Below are 15,100 nucleotides of genomic sequence, written 5' to 3'. Positions count from 1 at the left end.
TCATCTATAATGGCATTTTCACATCATAAATATTCCCACCAAGTTACATTCTCTGATATTCCCACCAAAGTAACATTCTCTGATAGAATTAGGTTTGCCAGATTACCTCTTGGGCTTAAAAGAATGAATTTACTAGAATAAACAGTAAAAGGCTGAAGGAAGCAGTAATTTTACAGGCCAAATACAAAATTAATTTATATTCAAACAGAATGGAAAAATTAGTGATACTCTTAGGTCGGGGGTACCAGCCTCTCCCCTAACCTACCTTATATTACTTATAATTGAAGGGAAACAGAACTTGTGCCCACGTATCACAGGTGACAAAGAAGTTTAGTAAAACTTTCCTTTTTATTCCCATCAATATTGTCATGTTTCCCTTGCCCAAGTCCCTCTTACCTGGCTCTCTGACCATTGCTAGGGACAAAGGAAGTCCTCCTTCAATTAATCATCTCAACCTCCAAGTACGAAAAAATGGAAGTTGGCAAACAGCAGATGGGCAGATACAAGGCAATCCCTCCCACCCCACAGAGCTTCCTCAAAATGCAACTTTGGCAAGAGGACTTACGTAAGAGTCCCCTAAGCCAACTGCCTTCGATGTTGACCTCTAGAAGCACGTATAAGATTTATCCCAAAGAAAATGGATTTAGGTCACTGTGGAACAGGAGAATCTTACACATATATGCTTAAATATATATACTGCCACCCACCCTCTCCTCTCCTACCAGACATACACATTCCCTCCCTCCCCCTGCCCCCACCACCAAACACCAATGACTAAAAACCAAGCATCTACTCTGAAGAGGCTTGGAGTTTGCTGAGCTTAGGCCAATACAATAACATTTTCTGTAATGATGTAAATGTTCTATATCTGTGCTGTTCAATATGGTAGCCACATGTGGCTACTGAGCACTTGAAATGTGGACATGAAAATGAGGGACTGAATTTTAAATTTAATTAAAAGTCTAATGGCCACAGGTGGTTACTGGCTACCATATTAGGCATAATTCCTACCTGGGCTGTGAGAATGCTGGCCAGGTTAGCTACATGAAAAATGACTGGATATCACAGTGATTACTCCCCAGTCAGGCAGGGCAGCACTAGGAAGAACCAGGACCACAGCAAGCATGAGTCTGTCAACAGTGACACAAGTCACAGTGATGCTGCCAAATATGTCCTCTTAAAACGCAGAGTATAGCAGCAGAGCTCGCAGACTCTTAGAACTATTAGGTGATTTACTCAGGGTCCGTTAGTATAGGCAGGGGACAACTTGACTTCAGAAGCCTGTTCTAATGGGAAGGTACTGGAAAAACTGGAGCTTGTTCTTCAAAACTTGGAATAAGAAAGGGGGGTTGGGGGTAAGGAACAAAACAGAAGCCAAAGAGAAACATCTGTCCCCTGGCCTTTAAGAGGGATTAAGCAAAAGCAGGCAGGAAGGGGCTGCAACCCACAAGAGGGCTTTTATTTCTTTACAACTTTAGAAAAGAGCAGGTACAGCACCCCACGAGCAGCTGCATCTGATGATGCCAGCTCTGCCTCTTGGGAGAACTACACTGTTGCCCTCCAGTCTAAGGCTAATCCTCTGAAGCAGGGGTCGACAAACCTACAACCCATGGGCCAAACCAAGACCACCATCTATTTTTGTAAATAAAGTTTATTAGAACACAGCCACATCATTAATGTATGTCTTGTCTCTGGCTGCTCTCACACTACAACGGCAAAGCTGAGTAGCTGCAAAAGAGACCATTCAGCCCACAAAGCCAAAATTATTTACTGTCCAGCCTTTGTAGAAGTCTGCCAACCCCTGTTTTAAAGAGATAATAGCCATTTGGTTACAGAGTCGTCATGACAGGAGCACTGAGGATGAGAGATGTGAAACTGCTTTTCCTCAAGGGCCCAGGTGGTGACTCTAGTTATGGGGCACAGAACCCTGGTGTGGCTTGCCCTCTGGGCTGGGCTGGCACAGGGAAGGGCCCTTTTCCTAGGTACCCAAGCCCAGCCTCGTGGTCAGCCCTAGACTTACTGTCCCCCAGGATGAGTTCCACTTCATCATCTGCATCAGAGTCTTCATCTTCTCCGTCCTCTCCCTCCTCTAGCAGGTTTGCTAGCTCCTCATCAGAGGGAGAATAGTCATTGTCCCCGTCCTCCCCTGCGTTCTCATTGTTGTCATCCTCCTCCAACTCCGCCTCCAGCAACTGGTCAGTGTCAAGCTCATCTAAATCATCAGTGTCGTCATCATCTTCATCGTCATCTTCTTCCTCCTGTTCTTCCTCTTCCTGGTAAGAGAGCATGAGGTCCATTAGGACAAACACAGAGACCCAGCCCGTGTGGGCCACACAGGGAGTCTCTCTCCTCCTTCCCAAAGGACAGAGGAGGTAACAGTCAGTAGAGAGCATGGTAATCTAGGTTAGCACACACTTCATGGGCCAGCTTGACTCGTCAATGAAGGCTGAGACGGGCACATATATGTCCCCCAAGACACTCAAGCACTCCTCAGACAGGACTACTGGTCACTCCACAAAGGCATTACTGGTCATGCAGCCCTTATCCAAGGAAATGGACAACACACTTCACAGAGGTCTCTGCCATCAACATTCTAACTAATAATAAACCCAAAAGGGCTCTTCTCTCTATCCTGTATCAACCAAACCAAATGAAATCACTTGAGGCCCTGGAACTAAAGCTTCTACCTGGAATCTAAAAAGCAGTGCTTTAGTAAAACAGGAAGAACACAGCTGTTGAGTCACCAGCTCCTAAGCCCTTCAAATTCTTGTCCTTGATCTTATTTATAACCATGGATGTGGGTCAGCACCTCTGACGGTACTATCACAAGCATCCAATGATCTGAATGTCCAACAAAATAGACTTTTACCACTAAGAGATACTTGCATTTTCTGTTACAAGCCACACACACACCAAAAAAGTATGCTAGGGCTTCCCTGGTGGCGCAGTGGTTGAGAGTCTGCCTGCCGATACAGGGGACACGGGTTCGTGCCCCGGTCCGGGAAGATCCCACATGCCGCGGAGCGGCTGGGCTCGTGAGCCATGGCTGCTGAGCCTGCGCGTCCGGAGCCTGTGCTCTGCAACGGGAGAGGCCACAACAGTGAGAGGCCCGCGTACAGGAAAAAAAAAAAAAAAAAGTATGCTAGAGAAATTGTCCAGCCTTCCGTTCCCTCTAAACTGTTTCCCTTCTAGCAAGAGAGGACACAAAGACACCTCTTTGCTTTCCTAAGGATGACAGGTGTTCCCACGTTAAAGTGACCAACATGCAGTCACTAATCCTGCTCAAACATCAACTGTCAAGACTGCCAGTAGCAAAAGGATTCTAATTCCTGCAATAATAAAACATAAAATTCATTTAACACACCAGCCTAATGAAAGTCAAGACAGAACAAGCCCTACATAAGCAGAAAAAATCTTTAAAAACATTTTAGAAGTGCTTTAAAAAAAAAAAAAAGGAACTTCCCCAGTGGAACAGTGGTTAAGAATCCACCTGCCAATGCAGGGGACACAGGTTCGATCCCTGGTCCGAGAAGATCCCACATGCCATGGAGCAACTTGTGCACCACAACTACTGAGCTTGCGAGCCACAACTACTGAAGCCCGCGTGCCTAGAGACCATGCTCCACAACAACAGAAGCCACCACAATGAGAAGCCTGCACACTGCAATGAAGAGTTAGCCCCCGCTCACCACAACTAGGAAAAGCCTTGGCGCAGCAACGAAGACCCAACACAGCCAAAAAAAAAAAAAAGTGCTGCCACGTGCCAATCACTTAAAAACCAAACACTGCTTATCCAGCCACTAGTGTTCATCAGCTATAAAGTAAACTAGGCTCATATTCAGCAGGGTAGCTCTGCTTTATGAACTTTTGATAATTTTGGAACCACTATTTAGAGGCTTTTTGATTTGCTGTTTGACCCACTGATTTAGACTTTTCAACAATTTCTGGCAGCTACATGGGAAAAACTGGCCCCTTTAAATACCCAGTATTCCTAATGCCTGTATAAGTATGTGTCCACACCAGAGTTTGTGTGTGCACATGTGTGTGAACGTACCGCCATGATAACCTGAGACCACTGTTCCACAGCCTGGCCACACATGACCTCCACGTGGACAGCTACTAAGCATCTGCCCACTGGAAAGGAACTGAGAATGCCTGGAGGCAGTAACGATAAACTGACACACAGACAAGCTTCTGGCCCTACAAATACATCAGCTCATACAAAAACTGGGGAAGGAGAGAGGAGTCAAAATTCAGGGAAAGAATTCAAAGTATTTACCAGATTACAACTTTTGCCTCTTTTTTCCACACGTTTTCAGGGATTTGACCAAAATTAGTTCTAATTAATAAAGTTCCCTCAGTTAAAAACAAGCACATTAAAAAGAGTAACCAGGGCCCTGTGTTTCTTAAGCCTCTGTGGAATGAAATAATTACATGAAGATAATGTTATTTTTATTTTTGATTCTGAAGTTAATTTAGTACACAGTTATATATATATACACTCATCATTGTTTTCGGAGTACGGGATAGGAGAAAATGCCCAGGCTTTGGGATCCAACAAGCCTGGGTTAGAATCCTGGCTCTGCCAATTACGTGCTATATGAACTTGGGCAATTTACATAAATTTTCAATGTCTCAGGATAGAATAACTTTTAAAGGCCCACAGTTGAGTGAGTATGTAAAAGGCTAAACTGTTCAAACAGGCACCTGTTAGCCAGCAAATTTAAGGAAGATTGTTCTTCATTTCTAAAAACATCAAAACTTAGCTGATCCAGGAGAACTAAGAAAAAGCTCCAAAGTCAAGAGCAATCCTAGAAAATAGGTCAACCAGGGTCTAAGGTTTGAACTACAGATACCATTCCAAATTCTTCCAGAAGCCTACTTTTACTTAATCTTGTAGCAGAAGAAATAATTTATATTTATTCATCCCAGAGGCCATGATGACATATGTGACCACAATAGGAGAAGGGAAATGAATAGGAAGGGGAGACCTACCTGAATCTCAAACACATCACTTCATCTATACTCTGGATTTAATGACCAGTGGTTTAACATGTATTTTGTTACACATGGATATGGCCATAAACTCACTTTCTAAATTTTAAATCTGAAACGTGGAGCATGAAACAGAACAGAGGCTCACAAGATCTATCCAAAGTGCTGTGGTAAAATCTAATTCTGTGGTTGAACCCAAAAGAGAGTCTAGGAAGCAATTTTAGGAGCATTCTTGCAGGTTTAAGTACCTGTTAGTAACATGAGGCCCTCTCCTTCATATCTAGAGAATAAAAGCTTCCACTAATGAGTGGTCAAAAAAGTGGTCCAAAAAACCAAAAATTATTACTTAATGAAAAAAGCAAATCTTGCTAGAATCCCGATTCAACTCCAGCAACATTTAGATAATGTTTTGGATCCAGGAATGTTGATTTTTTAAAAATTCTCTTAAGACCTCTCTTTTAGGGCTTAGAAACAGGAATTCAGGGCCAGGCTGTTTTAAACTACTAATAAATTCTCCTACAGAAAAAATTCTAAAACTCTTCCCTTCTTGGTTCCATCTTAAGTCAATTTCATGGTTACCCAAAGGCCCAAACCCCTGCAGATAAATCAACCCACTCCTCTCCTGTACAGAGAACAGGTCAACTGGCATAAGCTCCCTCAGCTGCCCTCTGGTCCCCTCACCACATCTAAACCTGACTTCAACCATAGTCTGAGGAAGAAGAAAGCCCTCCACTTCCGCTCTGGACCTCAGTCCACCCCCAGTCCTTATTACCACGCTGCACCTTCCTCATGCTCACTCCACTCACAACCAACCTCACACTTGGCTCCACTAGCTTTCTTACCTTCTCTGAAGAGAGTCAGCTTCCCCAAACCTAACAACTTCTCAATCTACACAGGCTTTAAACTCCTTCCATCTATAGACTTTTGAAAAATGGTAACCTGAACCCTACTCCTGGCCTCCAAGTCCTCAGCCACCACTTGCTCACTCATCCACTCACTCTGTCTTCTATTCCTCTAACACTTGACAGGTCCGGCTTCTGCCCACAGCACTCCAGTGTAGCAGGTAATGGTATGTGCTCTGGAGCCAGGCTGCCTCACAGGATCCAAACTCTGCTGACACTATGTTTACTTAGCCTCACGGGTTGTTGATAGGATTTAATGGGGGAAAAAATGTGTATGCATGTATATATATAATCTCTTTGGAAAGCACCTGGCATATACTAAGTGGTCAGTTAGTCTGTTGCTCCTATTATAATAACTGGAAGCTTCCTAAAGGAATATGAAGGCCTGAATGGCTAACCACGGGGCTTCTCTACAATGACTGACACTAACCAATCATGGCTTCCACTCTGGGCTGCTGATCTTTACCTGATCCCTTCCAGATCTCCTAGGCATAAAGGTTCCTACAACTTAAAATTTATTTCTGCCTTTACATTTCCTCTCATTCATAAATCCTGAACTCACTTTAGATAACTCTACCCATCTGTACCACAGAAACTTCTAAAACTGAACTCAAAGCACCCCCTAAACCTAGCACCTTTCCCACACTTCTCCCAGTTACCAGATGAAATCTCAAACATCTTCCATTTCTCCCACTTCCACGGCTTCACACCCAGTTAATTAATGTCACTCACAGATCTGGTGCCCAGCACTCCCTCTCATTCCACTCACCTACTGCATTCTCCCTCCTCCAGTCTCTCCAACTCTCTATGGTCTTATCCCTTCCCAGATCAAAAAACCCAGGGACTCCATAATGCTGCCCACATTACAGAATTACAACAGAAGCAATGATTACTAAACAACCATTTAATGCCAACTTCTCTAAATCTTAATTTCTTGTTAAATGAGAGGATTTAATTACATCAGTGGTTCCTACTCAGGTATGGCCATCAGAATGTGTATTTTGGAGCACTGGGAAAGTTCTCCAAGATACACATGCCTAAACCCCACCCTGGGTCCAGGCTGACAGAACCAATCTTTACAAATTAAGCTCTAACAGGAGGATTTTGGAAAGGTGCCCCAGGAATTGTGGAGTGCACCGTAACGAAGAACCACTGTACAAGATGACCTCTGGTTCTAAAGTTCTACTCTCCTGTAATAATGTACCCTATCCAAAGACTCCCAATGACAGAACCAAAAAGGTGAATACAGGAACCCCTTGTTTTATTGCAGTTACACTTTGCAGATACTGCAGGGTTTTTTGTTTTTGTTTTTGTTTTACAAACTGAAGGTTTGAAGCAGCCCTGCATCAAGCAAATCTATCAGCACTATTTTTCCAACAGCATTTGCTCACTTCATGTCTCATGTCACATTTTGTAATTCTCAGAATTTCAAACTTTTTCATTATTATTATATTTGCTATGGTGATCTGTGATCAGTGATCTTGGATGTTACTATTACAACTCCCTGAAGGTTCAGATGATGGTTAGCATTTTTGGCAATAAAGTATATTTTAGTTAAGGTATGTACACCTAATAAACTACAGTACAGTGTAAACATAACTTTTATATGCACTGGGAAACCAAAAAAATTCATGTGACTCGCTATATTGCAATATTCGCTTTAATGCAGTAGTATGGAACTGAACCCACAATATCGCCAAGGTATTCCTGCATAGGTATTACCACTGACCTTCCCTCCTCCTATCAAACTGCCTTGCTCTCTAGGACTTAATTTGATTTTCTTTTAACTAGTGCACCATTTGTTTCTAGACCATTCAAAATTCTTCTTGAATACATGTCTATTTTTCAAGAGAAACAGCTTTTAGCTTACACTGCCTTCAAAAATATAACTGATCTCTTAGAAAAAAACCAAACCTCTCGTCATACTTTAAAAACAGTTAATCTAAAAGCTAGTATAGGGCTTCCCTGGTGGCGCAGTGGTTGAGAGTCCGCCTGCCGATACAGGGGACGCGGGTTTGTGCCCCGGTCCAGGAAGATCCCACATGCCGCAGAGCGGCTGGGCCCGTGAGCCGTGGCCACTGAGCCTGCGCGTCTGGAGCCTGTGCTCCGCAACGGGAGAGGCCACAACAGTGAGAGGCCCGCGTACCACAAAAAAAAAAAAAAAAAAACCCAAAGGAAAAGCTAAGATTCTGAGACATGATACCATCTACCCACATTTTATAAATGTTTAATTTCACAAAAGCATCAATATCTTCTCTTTCCCTGTAAGCTCCATTCTATACTCTGAAAATAGACTATGCCAGAAAACTGAGAAAATGCAAACCAGAGCTTTATAGAGGTTAAGCCATTTCTATGATCCAGCTCAGCAGAGTGACTTTTTGGTTTTGTACTGACATTGAGAAAATGGGGGCCTGCTTATCCTGAAGCCAGACAGGGCACTAGTTCTGAGGGTGAGTACAAGGAAATCTCTAAAACAAAATCAGAGATTGCTGACCTGCAAATTAATCTATAAATGGAACTCACAGGACTACCAGATACTGCTTAAAGTCTTATAATAATAAAAATCTGCTTTCTTCTGATGAGTTTCAGTGATTAAGGACACATGACAGGCCTTCAGAATATGCTAACAGGTAGCAAACACCCCTATAGCAAAAATCTTAAAAAAAAAAAAAGAAAAGAAAAACCCTATAACTAAAAGCAGAAATGCATAATTTCTAATAAAGCATTATTCGGCAGAAAGAAATTTCAAAGACCACTAACCTGGTCCTCCTCTTCATCCTCATCCTCTGCCAGACGCTGCCTGCCTACTTCATATAGCCTGCACACCGTGTCCATGTTCAGAGAATCCATGCTGCCTTGGTTCTGAAATAGAACACCCAGTCCACGAGAAGTTAGTTTTTAGAAGGCCCATATCCGCATCTCAGCTATGACTGGCACTCACACACCTTGACCCTGTAACTATCAAAGCTTCCAATACCCAAAATTCTTGAACTGATTCTGAAAATGTTATGCCTAGGACACAGAGAGGGAAAGAAAAACAGGATGAGAAGGCCTGGACAGCAAGGGAGAGACCACCATCCCTGGGAACAACACTGTTCCAAGGATGCTCTAGAGAGAGATTGACTCCTCTAAGAAAGGGATGACAGTGTGAGTCCAGGATAATAGGAGATGGGACACTCCACAATGCTCTATATCAGGATTTTCCTACTTCTCTTATACTGTGTATCTCCCCATCAGACGAGTAGATTATCCTTATCTATCACCAGAAATGCATCATCTTTAGAACACATAACAGACAAAAATGTCTGGAGTATAAGTTGAAAATGATCTTAAATATCAGAATAAAACAGTAGGATTTCTTCTTGCTCCCTTTACCTCAATGACAGCAAGATAGCAGTCTTTGGTGTCTGTACATAGGTCAAAAATGTTCCGTTTCACATCAATGGTCGCTGGAAAACAGAATGTGACAAGACTCAGGACTAGACTACTACTGTGATCTTAAAACCAGCCCTTCTGTTAAAGGAATTCAAGGTGACTGTTCATAAATATTTCCCTAACTCCTCTGCTTTTCAAAAACAGAAAAATTATAATTCTCTCAGAAAATGGAGGATCTTAAATAAGGAACACCAAAATGAGGCAAAATCATCAATACCTGACCTTCACACTTACCTATAGGTTTGTAATCAGTTGCATTAAATGTTCGGAAGGATGATCCAAAAGGGCTTTTCATCCTCTCTTCCATTAAGTCATCTTCATCATCTGCCTGCAACATAGCTAGTTGTGACAGAAAGGGGAAATAGGAAAGGGAAGCAAAATACTATTAGAATCAGAAACATCCCCTATTCACAACTGCAGAAAATATTAATGGACAATCAGGACTTCAGAGAGCTTCCCTGTAGTAAATTCGTCTCAAAGCATCCTCCTTGCATATCCAAACAATATCCTCAACCTCGCATCTAGCTTCCAACAACTGTTACAGCTGAAAGCGTACAAAAATCACAAGACAAAAAAGGTTTTTCTTTAAGTTCATAATGATATGCATGGTAAATTACCCATGAAATTTCTTTCTATACAAGATTTACTTGTTATCTTCAAAGCCAGTGGCCCTCCACTCTAAATCGACATTATTATCATCAACAAATTTTGTCACCATTTGTACTATTATTTTATCTTTTATGTTACAACTTTGAAATGTTTTTCAATTCACATTTGACAGATATTTCTAAATAGGAAGTATCAAATTAAGTGAGTGGGGAGAGGAGGGAGAAAGAAAATAATGAAAAGTGAAAAGTTTATTACCTCCATACATCACTGTCCCCGTGTGGTTGAACACCACTCGACACTGATCTAGAGCAGGAACTGTGTGTAAAAGATGGAAAGTACGAAGGTCCCACTAGGAGGGGAAAGGTCAAGGCAAACTATTTTCCCCAAAACTTTTTCTTTACCCTCATGAGGGAAATTCTGAAATACCACTTTCTTTTCCCCTCCTTCTAGGTATTAATGCTTTAAAAGTCAACAAGATCAAGATAAAGCAAAAGCATATAGAATGCATATTACTGAATAATGACCCTGAAAATCTCCTATGATATCCTCATATACATAAAAACTAAATGAGCTCCCTCTCTCCCAATAGTAGCACTTCTTTTTGCTCTTACGTGTCATTTCTATAGAGCAAAAGTAAAATCCTTCTGAAGACAGATAAAAGTCAATCTGACACCTGGGGAAGTGGGAGGGAGTAATCTGGTCACTTCCCAATACAAAGAAAATATGCTAGTAAAAGTCATCGATAATTACCAATTGTTATTATATATAACAAGATATATATATATATATATTATATATAACAAGAATCCACTAGAGATTCAATAATACTTCAAACCAAAGGAAAAAAACCAGGTTATTTACCTGTGTGGATACTTCGACCAGGTATTGGTAGAAAGATAAATAATTTCTGCATTACAAACTAGGTAACAAATGGCAATTAAGACATGGGCATAAAGGATACAATCTCGGTATTAATGATGACCTCCAACCCATTCGGATGGAAAACGCCACTGATGTTCATGTTGAACTTGTCAAACTTGTGGATGGCCTGTGCAGAGCGGACATCCCAGAGGACGCCATCATTTAAGACAAGATCATCTGTAGGATTAAAGGTGGCACAGTTCCTCTTGTAGTTGTTAGCAAGATCTGGGTTAAACAGAGTCAACAGCTTGTTGCCAGTCTGAATATCATAAATCTTTAGAGAAGAAGGGGTGGGAAGAGAAAAATCAGACCAATCCATCGACTGACAAATTCAAACAGAAGCTGCGTAAAATCTCTCTCTCATGCTTTCCAAAGCCCACCAAAATTATAAAAGGCCTAACATTGAAAATAACTGGAAAATAGTAAGACCACACCCATACAAGCAAAGTTTATGTACTTTGGTTCCCATTCAAGGTTTGAAAAGTCTCTTTGCCACAAGTAAGAAAACAAGAAGTGAGACTGCAATAGGGATAAGAAAACCCTCTTCTTCCCCATCTCACTTTCAAGAAACAGAAAATGTTTCTAAGACTGAAACTGAGAAACTCTCCATGTGGACTAACCAACATTACTCATAGAATACTCTTACAGGTTACTTTTTGGAGAAAGGCATCAACGAAATGCCCTTTTCTCCTTAAAATCTCCCAATATACTATCCAAAGTCTACAATGTGCAACCCATGCAGAGACCAGATCTTTCCCATCAGCTTACAGACATGCTGTAATATATCCAATCTTTTTTTAAAAAAACCCTCCTTTAATAGAGGAACAAATAGGGAGACACCACAAGGAAACGAACAAATCCAGATCGTGGGACAAGACAACTAGCCTGATCTCTTCAAAAGTCAATGTCATGAAAACTGGAGAAATGGTTCTTGGCTTTAAAACATTAGTGAAACATAACAACCAAATGCAATATGTGAATCTTGGCTGGATCCTGGTTCAAAAGAAAAAACATTTGAAACCAAACACATCAGGAACAATCGGGAAAACTGAGTATGGGGTGGATATTAGATGATATTTGGGAATTACTATAAATTTTCTTATATTTGATAATAGAGTGTGATTATGTAATAAAATGTCACTATTGCTAGGATATACATGTTATAAGAGTTAGGGATAAAATGTTTGCAACTTACTTTCTATAATTCAGAAAAACACACATATTTACACAGAAACTATGGCAAAATATTAAACTGATGAATCTAGGTGGTAGTTATGTGTACTACCATTTCAACTCTTCTATATATTTTAACATTTTCAAATTAAGTTTCAGAGAAACCCTCTCTTCACCACTCCATATCCCCCACCTCAAGCTACTATCCCCTCTTCTCTTTATTTTTCAGCAAAATACTTCAAAAGACTTGTCTATACGCAGTGTCTCCACTTCTCTCCTGTTCTCTCGTGACCCCACTCTAATCAGATTTTTCATCCCAGTGCACAGAACTAGCTCCTGACATGGTTAACACTGACCTCCACATGGTTAGTCAAAGGTCACGTCTCAATTCTCATCCTTTTTTTTTTTTTTTTTGGCCACGCCACACAGCTTACAGAATCTTAGTTCCCCGACCAGTGATTGAACCCCAGCCCTCAGCAGTGAAAGCCCAGAGTCCTAACCAATGAAGCGCCAGGGAATTCCCTCAATTCTCATCTTATGCAACCTATCAGCAGTTTCTGACCCAGGAGATCAGTCCTTCCTCAAAAGAGTCTTTCCTTGCCTTCTAGAGAACATCTTTTTCCTGAGGTCTCCTGCTACCTAACTGGCCACACTCTTTGTTCTCCTTCCCAAGTTCCTTCTCACACGGGCAACTTCTGAATACTAGCACATGCCAGGACTCTGTCCTCACACCTCTCTTCTCTAGCCTCCTTAATGATCTCATCCAAGTTCACAGTTCATACTATCGACAAGTGAACAACTCCCATATTTATATCTCCCACCCCAGACTTTTCTCCTGAACCCCCAATTTGTATATTCAACTGCCCATTCCCTATTTGAGTGTCTAAGAGAATCACAAACTCCATGTATCCAAAACCCCAGGGCCCAGCTGCATCATTTCTCATTGCCTCCACCACGCCCACCTAGGCACAGCCCCACTGCAGCTCTCACATATTAGCTGGCACAACACCCTCCTAACTAGAAAGCCTCCTCTTGCTTCTCTCACAGAAACCAGACTCACACTTTAGGAATTTTACATCCAGTCATGTGCTTTCTTGCTCACCCTCCAGTGTCTTCATCTCACTCAGAGGAAAAGCCAAAGGTCTTAAACAACACATTGCAAGAGGCTACATGCTATGCCCCACCACTGACCTCAGCTCTTACCCCGCCTTCTTCCTCCCACCTCCCAAGTAAGGGCTTTTCCCTTGCTATTCCCCGTCTTAGATCACTTTTCCTCAGACATCTGCATGATGCCCACACTCCCTTCAAGACGCTGCTTAATCAGTGACACTGATTTCCTAGATAAAAAGGAAGTCCCCCACACCACCACCAAGCACTTCCTACCTCCTACCCTGCTTTCTGTTCCTTGGCAGCACTTACCACCTGACATACTATATATTTGCTTCTTTATTCATTGTCTCCCCAGTGAGGCTCCATAAAGGCAGGGACTTTATTTCATCTAAAACTTAGTGTTTGAAAATATCTGCTCTGCTAATGAAATAGTTCTCAAATTGTCAGATTAAGTTCTTTTCACATTTTTCCCATATAGCTCAGAATTACTTCATTACACTTACAGATTCTATCTGGAAAGAATATCACTGAGTAATTTCTCCTCACCCACAGGACTTAAGTCCTCACACTTAGTCCAGAAGATTTCAGTATAAATAGACAAATCACTTGAAAGAAGTGGATTCTTAAGTACTTACATGGGCAATGTCTCCTTTTGTGCCTATGACCCGATCCTGAGAGTGCTTACTGAACTCAACATAGTGATCTTCTGTGAAGGAATGCCTATGAACACAAAACAGAAGTACTGATGTAACTGACCTTTGGGACATAATTATTCAACTGACTGAAAATAAGGTGATCCTCAGCCTCTTGCCTGACTATACTCACCTAAAGATTCTCAGCTCCCAAAGAGGAAAAAATTGTACACATAAGATTAAAAAGAAAATTCCCTCCACCAGTTTGTCCAAGCAGATCCAAAATAATTAATGGAAACTACCTGGTTGAAGAAATGGCTAACAGGGTACACGTGCCTTTGAAATATGCTCCAGCAAAGATAGCAATGTATGCATGTGAACGTGAGAAAATACGTAGATGTGCCATTTTGGATTAGTGAAGGGTCTGCTGTGTGATGGGAATGTACATACCTGGTAAGAAAACCCAGGGATTAAGAAAAATAAAATCTTATTAAACATGTACCACAGATGAGGAAGAGAGAAGTCAGCAATATAACTTATAGCATTCCTCTTTTTCCCAAAAGCCTTTAAGTCAAAGAATCAGATGAAGGGGATAAATTGTAAAACAGAGAGACTAGGTTATAAAAGTAGATACATACTTCATATCAAATACTGATTTCATTCCCCAAAGTGCAGACAGAGGCTGGCTCCAAGTAGCAGATGTCAGCAGCAAGGACCCATCCTAAAAGAAGATGGGAGGCCCAAGGTGGGTAATCATGTGTTTATATAAATGCCATCTTCCATTAGCATTCTAAAATATAAAATATGTTGTTGGATTATAAAGAAAACAGAAAAACTTTTAGGAACCAAGAAATGGTCAGAAGCTGCTAGGACTTAAGTAACATGTACCTCCTATGTCCTAAAAAATAACTAAATTTAAGAGAATATTAAACCCTCCTAAAATATAATAGTTCCAAGGCAGGGGGTGGGGGGATGCGACACTTGCGAAGATGTCAAAGATGGTTCCTCCTTTCTTAATATTTGGCCATATTTCTCCATCTCTCTCATCTGAAATATCAGTCAACTGGAAACAGTTGTTAAGACTTCTTAGCTAAGGATTTTTAAAGGTTTTTCAAAGAGAAAGCCCAATAAATATCAGAAAATCAGAAAATTATTCTTGTCATCTTAAGTCTTGACTTTTAGAAACAGCAAAGGCATCAATTTCATCCATAGAATAGTGTTAATGAACTGTGAACTACCACTGGAATCATATGCTTGTTTTCCTAAAAATTCACAGTACTTTGAGATTTCCTTCCAACACAAAAAGAAAACTTTAGTGGTCAT

General features: G+C 41.2%; 1 protein-coding gene across 1 annotated transcript in view; it reads right to left on the bottom strand.

Annotated features, from left to right (window-relative positions):
• Nucleotides 1–15,100, bottom strand: part of DCAF1 (DDB1 and CUL4 associated factor 1) — a 74,967-nt gene that overhangs the window by 3,274 nt on the left and 56,593 nt on the right. Inside the window, exons 16-23 of the mRNA XM_079712812.1 lie at nucleotides 14,416–14,498; nucleotides 13,781–13,865; nucleotides 10,903–11,136; nucleotides 10,197–10,290; nucleotides 9,567–9,671; nucleotides 9,273–9,346; nucleotides 8,658–8,759; nucleotides 2,021–2,273 (exon numbers count right to left, since the gene is read on the bottom strand). Coding sequence (XP_079568938.1) covers nucleotides 2,021–2,273; nucleotides 8,658–8,759; nucleotides 9,273–9,346; nucleotides 9,567–9,671; nucleotides 10,197–10,290; nucleotides 10,903–11,136; nucleotides 13,781–13,865; nucleotides 14,416–14,498 — 1,030 coding nt within the window. The remainder of the gene's footprint in view (nucleotides 1–2,020; nucleotides 2,274–8,657; nucleotides 8,760–9,272; nucleotides 9,347–9,566; nucleotides 9,672–10,196; nucleotides 10,291–10,902; nucleotides 11,137–13,780; nucleotides 13,866–14,415; nucleotides 14,499–15,100) is intronic.

The sequence above is a fragment of the Hyperoodon ampullatus genome (genome assembly GCF_949752795.1).
Source record: "Hyperoodon ampullatus genome assembly, chromosome: 10".
Taxonomy (NCBI): Eukaryota; Metazoa; Chordata; class Mammalia; order Artiodactyla; family Ziphiidae; genus Hyperoodon; species Hyperoodon ampullatus.
This window is presented reverse-complemented; position numbering and strand designations above follow the sequence as displayed.